This window comes from Orcinus orca, chromosome 3 (genome assembly GCF_937001465.1).
Source record: "Orcinus orca chromosome 3, mOrcOrc1.1, whole genome shotgun sequence".
NCBI lineage: Eukaryota > Metazoa > Chordata > Mammalia > Artiodactyla > Delphinidae > Orcinus > Orcinus orca.
The window spans coordinates 129,418,612-129,437,863 of NC_064561.1; the positions used below are offsets into that span (position 1 = coordinate 129,418,612).

General features: G+C 44.2%; 1 protein-coding gene across 1 annotated transcript; it reads right to left on the reverse strand.

The window, feature by feature from the left end:
* Window positions 1–347: 347 nt before the first annotated feature.
* Window positions 348–2,661, reverse strand: CARTPT (CART prepropeptide). The gene is made up of 3 exons (XM_004270792.3): window positions 2,311–2,661; window positions 1,799–1,882; window positions 348–918 (listed from the first exon to the last, which is right to left on the reverse strand). Exons 1-3 carry the CDS (start codon window positions 2,467–2,469, stop codon window positions 811–813), a joined length of 351 nt encoding a protein of 116 aa, XP_004270840.1. The 5' UTR covers window positions 2,470–2,661; the 3' UTR covers window positions 348–810.
* Between the last annotated feature and the right edge of the window lie 16,591 nt (window positions 2,662–19,252).

Below are 19,252 nucleotides of genomic sequence, written 5' to 3' on the forward strand. Positions count from 1 at the left end.
CTTCATTTTATTTCACCTAAAATTAAGTATTCTAGCTAAAGCGTTTAATAAACAAAATATATCAACTCAACTCCAACCATCTTCACTTTATTTCATCTTTCTCTCTCTCTTTCTCTCTCTCTCTCTCTCTCACACACACACACACACCCCACACACCACTGCAATCAAAGAAAAATTGTGTACAAAAGCTTGTGTGGCAAACTCCTAATTAATGATGAAAACTCCTTGGAGCCCCGGTGCCGTTTTCCCAATAGACTGCTATTTTAAAAATATTTCTCCTTGAAAACAACAGCATGATTAATGCCACCATTCCTGTTGAAATTACTTATGCAGAAACAACAAAGCACTATGAGCAATTATGAAAAACACTTTATTATGTATAATTTGTACATGCTTCAATTTGTGATGCTTGGGGTGATTTATTTTCCAGGTTGTGATGTCATCTACCAGATTTACCTGATCTAATTTTCATCCTGTCATGCCACCTACAAAAATACAATTTTCAAAGTGAAGTTCTCCTTCTTTATTTAAATAAAAAGTAAAAGCTTTTTATTTGAAAAAGCTTTGAAAAGCTTGTCAGACAGATAAAATAAGAATAGAATACTTTGCACACGTATCAACACCATACAAGGCATTACCCTTCACACAGTAACACCTAATGTGTTCTTTTATTTGGAAACAGCAGGAAAAGAGCCCCCTTTTCCTCAGAGGGAGATGCAAACTTTGCTGCTAAAGCCAAACTCCGGGGATGAAGGTGTGGTCCTCTGGGGAAAGTGGGGGCAGGGGGACTTATGGAGAAGGGTGGACGCCTCATAAGCACTTCAGGAGGAAGGAATTGCAGGAGGTTCCTCGGGGACAGTCGCACAGCTTCCCGATCCTAGCTCCTTTTCGCACGGCGCACTGCTCTCCCGCGTCACACTGCGAACAATACAATGTGTAGTCACCCTGCACACGCATGCCCATGCTCCCAACAGGCACGTCTCCCCATCAACACAAAGTCTGCCTCATGGGAGAGACAGATGAACCCTACCACCATCACCATGGGTCTAAGTACAGTCAGGCCTGAAACGAGGACAGCCTTGTGCTTATAATTTCAGTGAGAGAACATAAAAAGAAAGAAATTTAAATTATTGAACCCCTCTTACTTTCTTCTACCTTTTGTGGGGAAGCTACACTTCCTGGCTCCTTTAATTGCTCATCCAAAAGAAAAAAAAAATCAACAAGACCTTTTTATCTAAGAGATAAACAATAGACAGACATTCTCACACCCCCTGCTCCGTGTACCCTCCTCACTCCAAGAAGATCAAAATGTGTGTGTGTGTGTGTGTGTGTGTGTGTGTGTGCGCGCGCGCGCGCACGCGCGCTCTTCAAGGAAGGTGACCAGACCTGAATCAAGATTTTTGACCCTAGAACTTAGATTTTTAAAAACCTGGCAGTGGTCCAGAAGGCAGGAAGAAAATTAGAGGAACAAGCACTGACTGGATTTAAGGGCTCTTCCAACTCAGAGAATTCTTTGTGAGGTGAAAAGAACACATTTTTAGGAAATACTGCTTTCCACAGAAACCCAAGGGCTGATTCCTGGCACAAACTGTTCAATCCTCCGAAATGGTCGATCTACTCTTTAACCTTAGAGCCAAGGGGCAAGGGCTGACGGTGGAAACAAAGGGGAGCCCACAGAATTCTGCAAACCCATTATCTGAATTATTTGCCACATCCTGGAGAGAAGGTTGTGTAAAAGACTCCAGGTGGTGTATTTCCTCTTGGAAAAGCATGGGGAGGGGCGACCCCAAAGCCTTACCATGGGGACTTGGCCATACTTCTTCTCATAAATCGGAATACGTTTACTCTTGAGCTTCTTCAGAACTTCCTGCAGTGCTTCGATCTGCAACACACCGCCCGCAGAGCCCCAAGTTGCCGCCTTGGCTGTGCGCCCAGCCCCGGTGCTCTCTTCCAGCCCTAGTTATAAGGAACCCCGGAGCCACACACACTCCTCCCCTGGACTCCACAAAGAGGGATGTTCAAGGGGTGGAAACTTAGCGAGCGCTGTCCCACGAACTGACCGCAGGTCCAGGAGCCTCGGAGACTCCTGTTGCTCCGAGGAGCCGGGATCAGGGATTCGCTCTACAGACTGTCTGGAGCCCGTGGGCTCAAGACGTTCTTCGGGTAACAGCGGGAGCCGGGAATCTGCGCCCACCTCCCCGGGCCCTGACTTAGGAATGGGGGTGGGGAGGCAGGGAGAGAGGAAGGACGCGCACAAAGGAAGGAACCTCGCGGCAGCCCAGGGGAGTCTAGGGCGGGGGGGATACAGACCAGCTCCTTCTCATGGGAGGCATCCTCCACGGCGGAGTAGATGTCCAGGGCTCGCGGCTGGAGCTCGGCGCCCTCCTGAGCTAGGGTGCCCAGCAGAGGTAGCAGCAACAGCAGGGCGGCACCCAGGAGGGGCAGCAGCCGCAGGCGGGGGCTCTCCATGGTGCTGAAATCCGGCGCTACGGGGGCAACCCGCGCTCCCGCCTTTTATAGCGAGCCTGAGCCTGGGCGCAGGGAAGAAGGAGGGGGCGATGAAGGAAGGGGGTGTGGAGGAGGGTCCGGGTCAACCGTCTGTAGGCAGCGCTTCGCCGCCGCTTGACGTCAATGCCCGCTGGGCTCCAGGCGCCCCGGAACGAGGCTCTGCGTACAGATGGGCAAGAGCGCGGAAAACAGGGACCCCGCGCCCCCAAGTGCTGTCAGCCCCGTAGCAAGGGACGCTCCCCGAGGGGCCTGAGCTGAAGTCGAGGGGCAAGAGGTGAGGGATGGAGAGCGGGAGGGGACTAGGAAATGGAAAATGCCTTCGAGTCAAGGCACAGACAGAAGAGTCCTTCCCCATCACCTAGCAGCCACAGCGGCACGATCCACCTCCCAGCACCACCGTGCTTCTTATCCCAGCCCCATCGGTGGCAGCAAGAAGACAGTGTTGCCTCCAGGCAGGCGCGTTTGCTGAGCACCTTACGAGGTACTCTGTGGTGGAGAGGAGGCAAATATAGTACGTAAAAGAAAGAGAAAGCATGGCCTTTCTCATGCTGGGTTCTTTGGTGGACTCTGTGTGGTAATGAGAAAAGAAGGACAGCAGAATAACCCCAGTTCAGCGGCGGTGTGGAGAGTGTAGAGAGCCAGATTCTGGTTTCAGTCCTGGCTCTACCACTTACAAGCTGGGTGACTTTGGACAACATAAAGAACATATCTGAGCCTCACCCTTTTCTTTTGTAAAACTGGAATTTTAAAATGTACTTCACAATGTTTTCAGGAGAATGGAATGACAAATTAGGTATGTAAAACGCCTGGCCCTCAGCACAATGAACACCAAGGCTCTCCTTTGAACTCTGAGGCTGACCAGACGAGTGGCTGTGTGTGCAGTATCTCGGCTCTTCCTCAGGGCAAATTCAACCATCCTCAGAACCCCTCCTACCGACTGCCCACCCCTGATATCTAAGAAGCCTAACTAGAAAGAAAGAAAGAAAAAAGGGGTGGGAAAAAATGCAACTTCCTGATTATGGAAATATCTCCAAAGATTAAAAGTCAGTGGTGAGCCAGCTCCTCAGTGACTTGTGAAGACTGTTTTTTCAGAGGATGGAGTCCCTACAGCCTGAACGCAAATGAAAGTTCCTGTAGGGGAGACAATGTTTTCCTACTTAGACCTAGAGGCTTATCCCACCTGCCTGCCCTCCTGGCTTCTTCTCTCACAACACCCTCTTTTTCTCAACTGCTCCTGAATCCATCCACTCTCGTCCATCCCCATTACTACCACCCCAGTCCTGGACAGCTGCCCCCACCTACTTCTTGCCTACCCCCAACTCCCACCTCATCTTCTCTTGCTTTCCTCTAATCCGTAAGTCACCCCCAGCCAGAATGTTTTTCCCCTTAAAATACACTAATGGTTTCCCATTACTTCCCATACTAAGCAATGAATCTAAATTCCTTATCCTGACTTACCAAGTACTACATGATCTGTCCCCCTGTCCAACCTCCTGTCCTACCATTCTGCCCTCTCCACTCCAACCTCAGTAGCCTTCTTTTTGGTCCCTTAACAGGCCAAGCTCATTCCCACTTTGAGGCCTTTACACTTACCTTACCCAGAATGGTATTCCTTCATCTCCAAATGATTGACTATTTCCTGTCACTGAAATCTCAGTTTAAATGTCCTTGACCACCCCATCTAAAGTATCCACTAATTTATTCTCCCACAGATTTATTGTTTACCAGATGCTTTGGGTCATTGGGATAGTTAATGCATAATATGTGTCTAGTTATTACATTTATCAAGTATTTAACTGTTACTCAAGTGCACACTGGGAAGCAATTCAACAAGTAATATCTCAAAAGAAAAAAAGAAGTAATATCTCCTCTAATAACTGGCACGCATATTAACAGCATCAAAACATTTTCCTTTGGGACAAATGCAACTTGAAAATTAATCTAGCATCTCCCGTAGCTCTGCCTTTCACACATACCTTGCAATTCTATACAATAAAACTTCAGTAGCAGCACATATTGCCACTCAAACTTTACAGACACATGTTGGCACTTGTTGCAAAACCCATCTCCAGTGATAAAAGTATATTCTAAGCTTTAGAAGAAAAACAGTCCCAAACAAGATTTTAGCCCATCCTTCTGCAAAGATGGGGATATTCCCAATGTAATACTTCCTCTCAAACTGTGATCTATCCAGACACAAACAATAGCTTTTCCTTTCTGCCACTCCTACTGGAAAAACAGCTCAAAGTTCAAGTCCTGCTGACGTTTGGTTGGTGCTATCCTCTTCATGCAAGGAGGACACCACATTTAGTTGAGGGGTTGGGAAAGGGACCCTTGGACAATCCTGTGAAGCAAGCCACAGGTATCGTGGTCATTTACACGCTGCAATGCTTTTTTCATCTATGAATAGAACGACTTGATAACCTATCTTTAGGGATCATATGGTACAATAAGATTTAGACCATTTTATTCCCAAAGATAACTTATGTAAGTTATAACAAGGGAGGGCACAAAAGCATGAGATGTTCTGCAGTCTGTATACCATGCCCTGGCAGGAGAATTTATGTATTCTTGCTACTTTCTAATGACTCCATTAGAAAGAAAAAAAAAACCCACCTTTGATACCCCCAAGCAAGTAAAGTCATAAGTGGATTTAATCACTACTTCTCATCTCAGATATAGAAATGGGAGTCAAGTCACCTCTCAAAAGAGAAGCAGTGACCAGGATGTGTCTACGGAGATTTACTGTAGACAAATCTCTCAATCACTCCTCCTAAGATAGAGCAGGTCTCCCGTTCTGCTCTTTGAAATAGCTCAAGAAGAGAAATCTCATCAGCAGAGAGCTGAGAAACTAGTGCCAGTAAGATCTACTTATAATGTACTGCTATCTGAATTTAAAAGATTGGAAGAAACTCTTCTGACCATTGTCTGTCTCTTGGAGTTCTAAAATTTTCACTATAAAAAATTAATTAATTAACCCATTAATTGATTTGTGACTTGGCAAGAGAAGAGAGTCTGGCTCTGGTCTAAAAGCCCTAAAAATACAGGGGCTGGTCAGTATTACTAAATGATAACTCTGGAGCCCTAAAGTGGTAAATAATGAAAAGACCATGGAGAAGCAGACACCAAAATGACATTCCAAATTCCAGTACTTCCCTCTCCCTCCTTCTTTCAAATTTTGAATCATTTCTTTTCCTATATGGCCCGCAATAGCACCAGCCTTTTGAATTGTCATATTGCTCAAATGTCAGAATACTTTATTGTCCATTAACGCCCTCTCTACCCCCCACAGCCAAGTCTTGCTCAACAGTAAAACTTCCTCAGTTTCATTAACTTTTCTAAAATTAATTAATTAATTTATTTGCTGCATTGGGTCTTTGTTGCTGTGCGCGGGCTTTCTCTAGTTGCGGTTGAGTGGGAGCTACTCTTCATTGTGGTGCTCGGGCTTCTCACTGCGGTGGCTTCTCTTGTTGTGGAGCACGGGCTCTAGGTGTGCGGGCTTCAGTAGTTGCAGCACGCAGGCTGAGTAGTTGTGGCTCGCGGGCTCTAGAGCGCAGGCTCAGTAGTGTGGTGCACGGGCTCAGCTGCTCCGCAGCATGTGGGATCTTCCCGGACCAGGGCTCGAACCCATGTCTCCTGCATTGACAGGCGGATTCTTAACCACTGGACCACCAGGGAAGTCCCTTAAATCCTTAAATATTTGCATTTAAGATTGTTTCTCTTTACCTGTGTTTGCTGCACTTTCCCCCCAAGTTAAACATCATTCTATCTCTTTTGGTACACATTTATAATCTCTCAGGTGGCACACTTTCATTTCTACATTGTCTGCTCTCCACCCTCCCTGCCTCTGGAAGAGAGATTACTTTCCATTGGCATTCATCTTCTGTTTACTGACTTTCAGTCCAGAGCCTTCCTTCCAAAGGAACTGATGTTCACTCTGTTCTGACTAAACATCTTTATCACTATGTGAAAGAAAATAATCTTTCAGGGAAGGACATTTGGTGTTGGTGCTAAATTAGGAGGTGCTGGAGATGTAGTAGGGAAGAATATGTGCTTTACAGGCAGCCTCCGAAGGAATAAAGCAGGGGAGATTAGACAAAGCTTTTCATTAATGTTTTTATGCTTTCAGTTAAAAGGCTTTCAATTTCAAGGTTTTCAATTTTTAAAAATATGAATGCCAATATGTTCACTACACTGCTAAGTACTAGGAGGACTGCTAAGATAATCAAGACAAATTCTTGCCCTTGATCTTTGGATCTGGTCATGCCCACCAATACCCACAATATAACAACTCAGTGAACTTAGGGTCCTAATAGAGAAGGAGAAGCCCAGAAAATTCAGAGATTAATTCCCTCTAAAGATAGGAAGCTTCACAAAAAAATGGCATGTGAGTGGGTCCTAGAGGGTGGGTAGAATTTCAGTGATACCAAACGTCCCACTCTGGGGCCTCGGGTACCAGCAGGCTATGCAAATGAAGTCACAGAGGCAAGGACATCTCAGGGAACACTGACCGATCTGGTTTGCTGATGAGTAGGCTACATGGAGAATCTGAGAGGTGGCAACGTGTAATGGGAAACATGACTAAAAAAGGAACTGTAGAGCAGAAAAAGAACATCCAAAGCAGCAATAAATAGTTCCAATTTTGGATCCAATGAACAGGAAACACAAGAATAGATGAACCCAAATAATTCAATTTTTAAAATACTAACACTGAAAGTAAGCTTCTTGACCTGAAAGGTCTAGCCTAAGAAAAGTAGGATATAAGGAGAAATCACTGATGAAGAGATACTTGTCCCAGGACAAAGCAAGCAATCTTTCTCTGGTTTCTTTTGCACAGCACACCTGGAACACAGCAGATGGAGTGCCACACCTAGCCTACACTCCCTGTGCCACATCTATCCCGTTTTCTCCTCTAACTCTTCTGGATCCAGATCTCCTAAGCTTACAGGAAGTATAGGGTTAGCACTAAAGCAGTAGACTAGGATGCCCCAAGAGATGAACTCTATGACTTAATAGTGAGCAATTTGAATCCTTCAATGGCTGCGCGTTGCCTACAGATTCTAGTTAACTTCACAACAATGGTGTCGAAGTTTCTCATGATTTGGTCCTGGCCCATATTTCCAATCTCATTTTTCTCCATTCCCAGCAAGTCCCATCAGATATCTTGTATCTTATTTTGCAGGCACACCATACTTATTTCTTAATTTTGCACTGAATTAGAGAAATAGACTAGGTTATGCTAAGTAACAAACAATCAAAAATCTCAGTGACTTTAAAAAAAGCAGGTATATTTCTTACTCATGTCACATGTACATCAAGGGTTGATGGAGTGCTGTGTTCATCATGGTCAGTCAAGGACTCAGACAGACAGAACATTCATCATGTCTGATGTTCCTGGTTGTGTTCCAAAGGGAAAAAAGAGCTCTGGACAGTCTTAAACAAGCTATTAAAAGTTTTGGCCCAGAAGTGATATTTCACTTTTGTTTCCAACTCACTATCCTGAACTAGTCACATGGCTCCACCAAGGTAAAAGGGACAAAATAAGAAGTACAGTGTTAAGAGGAACCTAGAATGCATTAATGACTAGCACATGTTCTCTGCATGCTTGTACCTCTGCCTCTGTCCATGTCCTTCCCTATGAACCACACCTTGAACATCTAAAAAGCTCATGCTTCAAGATACATCTTACCTGAAGCCTTCCTCATCCACTGCTCCATCACACCACCAGGTTTGCCTTGCCTTTGTTTCCACAGAGCTTTGTACATATACTTATTAAAACACCTAGCCGGCATTACATTGTATTATCCTATGTCTCTCTCATTTTCTAGACAAGATCTTTGAGGGCAGAGAATATATCTAGTCACCTATGTATTCTCAGTATGTAGCATGGCACCTGACACAGATAAGGAGGGGACCATTAGTTGCTATGAAATGAAAGATTACCTTTAGACACTAACAAGATGACCATCCAATAAGGTACACATCTATTACAGAATAGCTTCGTCCAAGCAGCTTAAAAGTACTACCAATTTACTATCCAGAAACACCATTGTCACCCTTGTGTGATGGGAAAAAATGTGCCAGAAGGGGTAAAATTGATTCACAGTAGTCAATTTCAGAAGTAGGATTTCTGAGGTTCAGACTATGGCCTCTCTCAACATTTCCTCCAATAACTCAGGGCATTTCAGTTGCAAAATGGAAAATTTTTCTCAAATGAAAAACTTGCTTTGTCACTAAGAAGAAGGATATTGTCTCCATGCTCTTCTTATAGATTTCTACTTCATTGCTTTCCCCTCACACTCACCATGGTACAATATGGAAAGAAAACTGGAATAGGATCAATCCTAAAAAAATTCTTATGAAGTTTAAAACCTGTCCCTGATCACCAATCTCCAAATCATGGAGACATGAAGAAATGACTTCTGTGCTAGAGAGGGGTTTGGCTTAGACGGCATCTAAGGTCACTTTAAAAATGACTAGTCTGGGACTCTTCTGTGCCTCCTTCAGAACTCATCAAAGTGAAGTCTATTTCTTTTGACATAAACTATAACTCAGGAGAAACAGAATACCATCTGGCATGATCCAAAGAGGCAGGGCCTGAGGGCAAAAGTATATTTTATAAGAAGAAAGATTTTCAACAAGTTTCTCCTCTACTTTTTAGAAGCTCTCTGGCCCTGACATTTCTCCACTGCACATCAACAGAAGTTTAATCTGGTTCTGGTTTTAACAGTACATTCATCACATTGGCTTGGCTTACCAGCTAAGTCAGACCCCACTTCTCCTGTTTTGCAAGCTAGATGTATTGACATTCAGGTCTCTGTTCTTCCCATCAAACTGCCTCTCTAAAGCCAGACTGGCAGCCTCTGAGATGGATGGGCTAGCAAGCATTCCTTAAGCTCCTCCAACATTTGCAGGACATCCACAGGGACTGCGCTTATTACTCAGGAAGGGGAGATTAGAGTGGGCTTTGGAAAGACTGAAATCCAGAGAACACCAAGCTTGCCCAAGGTAACATGTCAACATTTTCCTCTCCTATAAATGATTGCTGGAAGACAGTTGTTTGAAAACCCAGTTTAACTTTATGAACAGTATTATAGACAAGGAAGGTTCTCATATTTCTATACAAAAGAAGCTTAGAGACTTTAGTGAAGGCAATCCAGTTAGAAAAGTGGGGACAGAGAGGCATGTCTTAAAGCTGCACTTGCCAGAGAGTTGACTGTTTTAGGGGGATGTTAGAGAGGTGACAGTGAAGATTATGGACGTGCTTAAAAACTTCTCAGCTTTCTTCAGTGCCCCATATTCCCTTAATTTTCCACCCTTCTCTGGAAAAGAGAGCTCTTTTTTTTTTTTTTTTTTTTGCGTTACGCAGGCCTCTCACTGTTGTGGCCTCTCCCATTGCGGAGCACAGGCTCCAGATGCGCAGGCTCAGCGGCCATGGCTCACAGGCCCAGCCGCTCCGCAGCATATGGGATCTTCCCGGACTGGGGCATGAACCCGTGTCCCCTGCATCAGCAGGCGGACTCTCAACCACTGCGCCACTAGGGAAGCCCGAGAGCTCTTTAACAGTACTCTCCTCTCTGAAGCTCTGGGGCCTCTACTCCCATTCATCTGCGGATGTGAGCTATTCCTTCTCTTTTCTGTATATCATGGCAGTCTGTGGCTACCCCTCTCTCTGATGGTATATTATACATTGTGTTCCTGTTCATGATTATTTAGTGCTCCACCCTGAGGTAGGATTATACTTTGGGTCCTGTTCAGCTCATACGTGACCACATGACTTGCTTTGGCCAGTGAAATACTAAGCAGAAGTATGATGTGTTGTTTTCATGGGGAAGGTTTAAAGGTCAGTACATACTTGGCCCTGCTCTCTTTTTCCTCTTCCATGACGATTGGCAATGTTCCAAAATGGAGCGGCTCTGTCAGCCTGGGTTATGGAGAGTTTTGGAGGGAGGAAAATATTGAGCACAGCTACAACCAACGTTCAGTGGACATAGAGTGTGATCAAGCAATAAACTTTTGTAGATATGAGCCACTGAGCCTGGGGGGTTATTTGTTACTGCAGCGTAATTTAGCTTAATCTGACCCGTTCAGGTAGACAGACTACCATATCCATCAATACATCTCATAGATAATATTAGTTATCTATCGCTACATAACAAATTACCTCAAAACTTAGTGGCTTAAAACAATCTATGTTTATTATCTCACTATTTCTGTGAGTCAGGAATGCAGGTGTGGCTCAGCAATGCAGGTGTGTCTTAGCTAGTTCCTTCAGGGTTTGTTATAGGGCTACAATCAAGGTGTCAGCCCAGGGTCTCTCAGAAGGCTGCAATCAGAAGAAGTTGGGGCTGCCGTCATCTCAAGGCTCAACTAGAGTAGGATTCACCTCCAAGATAACTCAGTGGATGTTGGTAAGGTTCACTTCCTCAAAGGCTACTTTACTGTGGCCTCAGTTACTTGCTGACTCTTGACTAGAGGCCACCCTCAATTCTTTCCAGGTAGCGCTCTCCGTCAGAGCAAGCATGCGAGAAGAGCCTGAAAGAGAATGCCAACAAAAGGCCAGGCCCAGTCTCTCCTATGCTAATCACAGAAGTGACATCCCATCATTTTTGCCAAATTCTATTCACTGGGTCCTGCCCACACTCAAGGGCAGGGGATTACATAAAGGTGTGACTATCAAGAGGCAGGGATCATTGGGAACCATGTTAGAAACTATCTACCACAATGACTCTGTCAAAAAAGAAAAAAGAATTGATTAACGTGAATTGCGCAAGAACCTAGGCTTGACTGGTGAGGTAAAGAAGAGAACTGCAGAATTTAACAACTGGGCTCTGAAACCCAAGAAGTCTAAATATCTTGCCTAAGATATACAGTTAGAAGTCAAGCCAGAACTAAAATTCAGATCTGTATTATTTCCACTAGACAGAGATACGTGAAATATTAAATAGCAAGACAAATTGCATCCAACTGAAACAGAAGCTAGCCATCAATTGCTAACTGATTGTCAAATAAATCATCTAGACAATGAGTGAGTAAGAAGTGCATGGAAGACAAGCTCTTTAGGCTGGAGCAATTCGAAAGGTAGGTCAAGGAAGGATGGAATGTTTGAGCAGAGAAGAGAGGAAAGTGTTCTTGGCAAGGGATTGGTCAAACTGAGGGTTCTTCAGGGAATGCTAGTGTCATTGGAAAAAGTTGCCCCAAGTGATTCTGATAAAACCTGAATGATATAACCCCCTGGTTGAAGAGCACTGCTCAGGGGATTTTTGCATCATCTAGTGAGGTGTCAGGAAGCACGCTTTGCCCTACAAACATCTCCAAGGCCAAATCTTTTCAAGATTCCAATACTCTTTGTTCACAAAACATGAACAGCTCAATAGCTATACAGACTCTACCCAGTATAGATGGGTAGAGTCAAGTCACTGCCGGTTCAGCAAAGACTTCCATGGCCCCCTGATCTAATGGGTCATGAACGCATCTCAAGGGGCTTTCCAAGAGCTCCTAGCATGCAGAGATAAGCCCCCAAAATATAATAAGTAATTAAACCTTGAAGAAAGACTTATTTATATTCGCCTTGAGCAGATACTGTGTTCCCAACTCTGTAGGCAATAAAATTGATAATTTAAGTAACTAGATCCAGGTCCCCAGACAAGTGGGAAGGAAGTTGGACCCAAATCCTCTGAAAAACTAGTGTTTTCTTATTTATACCTTCCTTCCATTTTATTTTATCAACTTGGTCATTTTTGTAAGGGGGTTAAAAAAAAAAGAGGGAGCAAAAGAGAAGGAGAAAGTAAAACTTGAATTCTAAAATAATTTTTAAATACAGTAAAAGATAGTGCCTAATGGTCAAGATTCCCCCTTGCTCCCTGAAAAACCAAGTCATTTTCCATTGGAAGCTGAAAAAACAGCAGGTTAAGTCTCCAAGTGCAAGCTTTGACTTTCGAAATGTGAACTGGGACTGGCCATGTTATGACAGAGACCTTAATGTCAAGTACAAGAGAGGCCTTAGGGCCTTTTAGCCGTTGGAAGAGCAAAGATCTCAGCCTATGAGGACACAAAACCCCACATGCCTGACTGATGAGGAGGGGGCCCTGCGGAGCCACAGTGACAAGCATTTGTGATGCTTTGTACCCAGATGCAAATGTCGTTTTCTGCCATTTGCACTCTTGGCCAGGATAGCCCTGGATGAAGACATCACTGATGGACATGGCCTTTGCCCAGTGCCCTGCAGTGAGGGTTGGAATGCACGAAAGCTGGAGCTTTGCCCACAGCAGCCACCAGATAACCACAGAGACCAATGTCCTCCAGTGTTTGCTAATGAAATTTCTCCTTAGTGGATGAAAAGGACTTCAAAGAAATCTGTCCAGGGGCTTCCCTGGTGGCGCAGTGGTTGAGACTCCGCCTGCCAATGCAGGGGACGCGGGTTCGTGCCCCAGTCCGGGAAGATCCCACATGCCGTGGAGCAGCTGAGCCCGTGAGCCATGGCCGCTGAGCCTGTGCGTCCAGAGCCTGTGCTCCACAACGGGAGAGGTCACAACAGTGAGAGGCCTGCATACCACAAAAAAAAAAAAAAAAAAAAAAAGAAACCTGTCCAGTTTATTGTATATTTTTATTATTATGTTTTATTTCTGAAGCAAGGGTGAACATGAAAGAGCAAGTAGCTTCTAAATGTTTCCTCTTTCCTAGGAATCTTAATATTTGCCATAAGATACTCTTGATATTTGAGCATTTCAAAGGAAGACTTAGAAATAATTCTTTGTTCCTTTCTCATCTTCTCTCTTTCTCCAGAACTCTATAAAACCTTAGCACTGGAGGTGCAAACATAAAAGTCAAAAGAGCCCAATTACACATGAGTAAATCAGGATGAGGTGAATGGGGCTACCCCGGAGGTGCTGGGAAACAGGTTAAAAACAGCAAATTTGATGTAAGACTTCATAAGCCCATTTCTCTGACATAGAGACCTGAGGCTGGAGTGCTACTTATGGGCAAGCCCTACTTATTTTTCCTAACTTGGCTGCAGATTAGAACCACCCTGGGAGCTTTTCTAGTAATACCTATCTAGCCTCAGACTCTGATTCAATCAGCCTGAGGTAGTGCCCAGGCAAGCGCCATTTAAAAGCTCCCCATTCATCTGTCAGTGGACACTTCGGCTGTTTCCATGTCTTGGCTGTTGTGAATAGTGCTGCTATGAACATAGGGGCGCATGTGTCTTTCTGAATTATAGTTCTGTCTAGATATATGCCCAGGAATGGGATCACTGGGTCATACGGTAATTCGATTTTTAGTTTTCTGAGGAACCTCCATACTGTTTTCCATAGTGGCCACACCAACTTACATTCCCACCAACAGTGTAGGAGGGTTCCCTTTTCTCCACACCCCCTCCGACATTTGTTATTCGCAGAATTTTTTTTTTTTTTAGTTTGCAAACTTGTGTTTCCAATTTTTTTTTTTGGCAAGACATTTATTGAAGTAAGAGATTTGGGGGGTTTATGTAGATGTTTTAATGATGGCCATTCTGACTGGTGTGAGGTGGGTACCTCATTGTAGTCTTGATTTACATTTCTCTAGTAATTAGTGATGTTGAACATCTTTTCATGTACCTATTGGGCATCTGTATATACAGAATGGATAAACAACAAAGTCCTACTGTATAGCACAGAGAACTATATTCAATATCCTATGAAAAACCATAATAGAAAAGAATATTTTAAAAGTAGATATATACATATATGTATAATCGAATCAGTTTGCTGTACAGCAGTAATGAACACAACACTCTAAATCAACTATACTTCGGTTTAAATAAATAAATAAATACTCCCCAGGTGGAAGCCAGACATATCTCACTCTTTCAATGATCAGATGGCTTTCTTGGTGCATACACTGAACTAGTCTTTGGGTCAATTAGCTTTGTTCTAGCCTTGGGGCTGCAAACCCAGATATCTAAGAGGGCCAGTAAGGTAAGGTATGAAGAGGGCCATATGCAAGGCAATAGAGAGTGGTAGAACTTGTGGTTTTTCAATAGATGGAAATTTGGATTTTTACATGAAACTTCCTGATTTTAAAATGTTGACAACTGATTTAACATGAAACTCTTTTAAGGTACACAAGGCAATAGCCTTGGTTCCCCTTCACAGCAGTTCCTACAATGGGTCCTCAGATGATCTGGTTATCTCTTTCTTTCCAGGATAAACTAACAAAATTAAGGAAAGAGAGAGCAGGTCTACAGAGCTTGATTGCATGACCTGGTAAACACTGGACCCCATCAATACGGGGAAGAGAGGTGGGTTCTCATTTATACCCTTGTACCTTTAGTTGACATTTAATAAGATTGTGGTTACAGAGAAAGCACAGGAATATCCCCATAGCCAAGAGGGGTACCTCTGAGCCCGAGGCTAACCCTTAGGGTAACCCTAAGCCCAGGCCTTAGACAAGGACGTGCCACTGGGTCCAGGACTTCAGAAGAAACTCAACAAAAATAAGACGGGGAATAACTGAACCCCGAAAAGATCACTGTTGAGCCTTTCTGTTAGGATCACCAATAAGAGAGTGTGAGGTATAGGAAAAAGCACAGGCACTGAAGCCAGACACTTACCCACTGTACGGCACTAGACAAACCAAACCATCTACCAGACTCCATATCCACAAAATGAGCATAAAAATACCTCCCCCATAGAGCTGTAATGATGACATAAAATGAATGTAGAGCACTCAGCACAGTGCCTGGCACATAGAAGGCACTCCATAAACTCCCAGTCAGAAAAGGCAACGATTTTCATCCCTTTGTAATCGAATTAAAGCATCTCAGAACACTTACAGTTGGAGAGCTCTTCCAAACACCCAATTTAATTCTAAATTCCTTTTGTTTATCTGCAACAGCTGGCAAACACATGTTCCTTCCACATATGGAACACAGGTAACAAATGTCCCCTCCCTTTACAGCTCTTTTCTCCTTCCAGCATTTTCCCAAGCCTCTAGTGATTCCTGTTGCCCTCTGAATTCTGCTTCCTTCCCACATACCTCAGGTACGTCGCGTATTACTATATCTACTACAGCACCTGCCAATCAGTTCACCAGGATGTAAAAATGCCGCACTTCAGCAGTCTGCATACAGTCTCCCAACAGAATTAACCTTAGGGGTGAGACTGTGTGCTGTTTACCTTTTCATCCTCTTCAGATACAGAAACATCACCCAGGAGACCAAAAACGTCACCCAGGGCACCTTCTCCCAGCCTCTTTCTGCAAAGCCCTATCTTGCCTCCAGCACCCACAGCCAGTTCTGAAATTACATTTTCCATCTTGGTGGGCTTTGCATTCCGCAAAGCAGCTACATTCACGGTTCACAACCTTCCACGAAATCTGTTTACGTACAGTTTAATTTACAAACATGTAGTGACTTCTATCTCCAACCACTCTACTAAGGCCTTGAGGAGGACAAGCTGAACAATACAGAGTCCTTTACCTGAGCTCCCACATTATAGAACAAGTTTTCTTGGGGAGATGACATCCCATCAGTGGTTAGGCAGCTTTTTATTAATACTTCTCTGCTCTGTATCTCTTTACCAAGATATCCACCTCTGATTCCCTGGCCCAGAAGTGGAGTGGGTATGACTATTAACTAATATAACTGATTTTTTGTTGATTTATTTTTATGAAGGTGACATTGGTTTGCAACATTATATAAGTTTCATGCGTACAATGTTATATTTCTATTTCTGTATACACTACAGCATGTTCACCATCAAAAATTTAGTTTCCATCCATCACCATACACCTGAAACCCGTTAGCTATTTTGCCTTCCCCACCCTCCAACTTTTCCCCTCTGGTAACCACTACTCTGTTCTCCATATCTACATGGTTTTTTTGTTTGGTTTGGCTTATTCATTTATTTTGTTTATTTTCTTTATATTCCACACAAGTGAAACCTTACAGTATTTGTCTTTCTTTGTCTGATTTATTTCACTTAGCAAAATACCCTCAAGGTCCATCCATGTTGTGGAAGATGGAAGAGTTCAGCCTTTTTTATGGCTGAGTAATATTCTTTCTATATATACCACATCTTCTTTATCCATTCATCCATTGATGGGCACTTAGGTTGTTCCCACGTCTTGACTATCGTAAATAATGCTACTATGAACACTGGGGTGCATATATCTTTTTGAATTAGCTGTAACTGATTATTTAAAATTAAGAGCTTTCATGTGCAAATAGATCTGGAAGGAGGTCAGGGTATGCTACCCCACAATATGCCACTTTAGCATAAGGATTATTTTGATAAGAATTTGAGCTGAAGGCAATTGAGAATCAATAAACACAGAAAGAGTTCTCTGCCCTTCCCTTATCTGCCTATAAGCAGAAAATAATTTTTTCTTTGTGAAGGTGTCCCCCTCTCCTGTACCAGAAAATGAGAGTGACCCTTATCACCGAAGATAGAGAGACAGCAACGAGTTTTGCAGAAACAAAGCTTACTAAAATAGTCCTCCTCTTCCATTAGTTTCCCCCACGTATTTCCTAGTCACTTCCTTGCAATTTATTGTCCCTTGAAGCTCAAACCCTCTTTCCTTTGTTAAGAAGCGTATATAAGCTCCCAAGTCTAACTGCTTCTTTGAGTTTTCACTTTTTTTCTGTGAAGTCCCATGCATGTAAATATTAATAAAAATTGTGTGTTTTTAATCCTGTTCATCTAGCTAATGTCAGTCAGATTTGCAGGTCCCCAATCACTGAATCTAAGCAGCTGGAGGAAAAGATTTTCCTCCCTAACAATTTCCTTCAAAGCAGACATTCTTGGGGACAGTATACTTACACTCCAAACCTAAACACCTGCACCCCCTTCTTGGAAGATTCATTGTAGTTTAGTTAATAAGCAAACAACTGTTGAGCCCTTATGCATTCAGGGCTGATGGTGGAGAATTATAAACACTTAATGGCCCTTAAGCCATGGGTAAGCTACTGGAGGTGGGATGAGGGGACATCAAACAATTCCAGTACAGTGTGAGATGAGCTATAAAAGAGAAAAGCACAGAACGCTCCAAACTGGAACTTGAAAGCTGTGCTTCTCGCTCCTTCAAACCCCATGTTCCATCATAGCAGCCATAGTGATCTTTTTTAAACATAAACTGAGTCTTGTTCTTCCCCTGCTTAGATCCCTTGAAGGCTTACTTTGCACTTTGAATTCCTAACTCTTTTCATGGCCTACAAGACGCAGAGTTATCTGGTCCTTGCTGCCCTCTCCACCCACATTCACCGGTTCTCTGAGCATCTACTAGCCTGTAGGCCTCCACTCACCTCATTTCAGGCCACTCCCCTCGACCCTCACCTACTCCTGAGTGGTTTCTTCTCATCCTCTAGGTCTTTTGCTCTAATGTCACCTCGACAGCCACTTAAAATAGCTGCCCTTTGTTATTCTTAATTACAGAACTCCCATTTCCTTCAGAGCACTTATCACTATCTGAAATGGATTAATTTGTTTCCTTGCCGAAGGTTTATTTTCCTCCATAGATTGCAAACTCAGTGAGGACCAGGTTCTGGTCTGAGTGAACCAGCACCAGGCACAGAGCGCCTCAGGAATGAACAGTTCTTTTTCTTTTCTATAAATTCACTTATTTATTTATTTTTGGCTGCGTTGGGTCTTTGTTGCTGAGCGCGGGCTTTCTCTACTTGCAGCGAGCGAGGGCTACTCTTCCTTGCAGTGCGCGGGCATCTCTTTGTGGTGACTTCTCTTGTTGCAGAGCACGGGCTCTAGAGCATAGCCTCAGTAGTTGTGATGCACGGGCTTAGTTGCCCCGCGGCATGTGGGATCTTCCCGAACCAGGGCTCAAAGCTGTGTCCCCTGCATTGGCAAGCGGATTCTTAATCACTGCGCCACCAGGGAAGCCCCGGAACGAACAGTTCTGAATGAGGAAACAAGCGGAAGGTCAGCCTTCTGGGCAGCCCCACGCCACCCCCTCCCCTGCCATGTGGAGCTCATGCTATCTGCAGTCAGCCATCCTTCACCTGCCCACGGCCAAACTGGTGCGAATGCTCCCACACACCTGGCACGTCCAGCAATATCTCGGGGCCCCTTTGCAGCTGTGTTCCTGGTTTCCTTCCCCCTCCCCACCCCCGCCCCCAGGAAAGCCTTTGGAAAGTAGACTGGATGGAAATAGAAGCCTGTGCCTCCCCCTCCCTCTTCATCACACCTCCCATGCAGGCACTGTCACTCACACACTCACTCACACACACACACACCCCCCCAGAGAAGCATGGCTAGGCGTCTACAGAGGGAGACACAAACTGCACAACTGGTACAATTCTGGCTTTATTCTGAGACCTTAAACTCCTGGCCCCTCACTCTCAACTTTCTTCCCAAAGGGAGTCTATGCTGGGTCTTTGCTCTGGGGCTCCTGCTGAAACCCACCACAGGTCAGCCTCAGGGAAGGCTTTGCCGCTGCTGCCCAGGACATCCGGCATGACCAGAGTTTGGGACGGTGCCAGTCAGTGACTGTGGGCACTGGGTGACATCACACATGACCTGGCACTGGACTTCCAATGCTGCAGAGCATGAACTTCATCATAAGAATGGGAAAATACCAATTTGATGCCTCCAGAAGAAATGGCTAGGATCTCTTTTCCTAGGGACCAGACAGATCAAGCTGAAATGGCTGTTGGTAATACCCACTGATTGCATCTCAAGGGCCATTTCCCTGAACTAAGCCTGGGTCTTGTCGTCAGACAGCTTATTCCTCTATAGCTGCATCTACTGGGAAA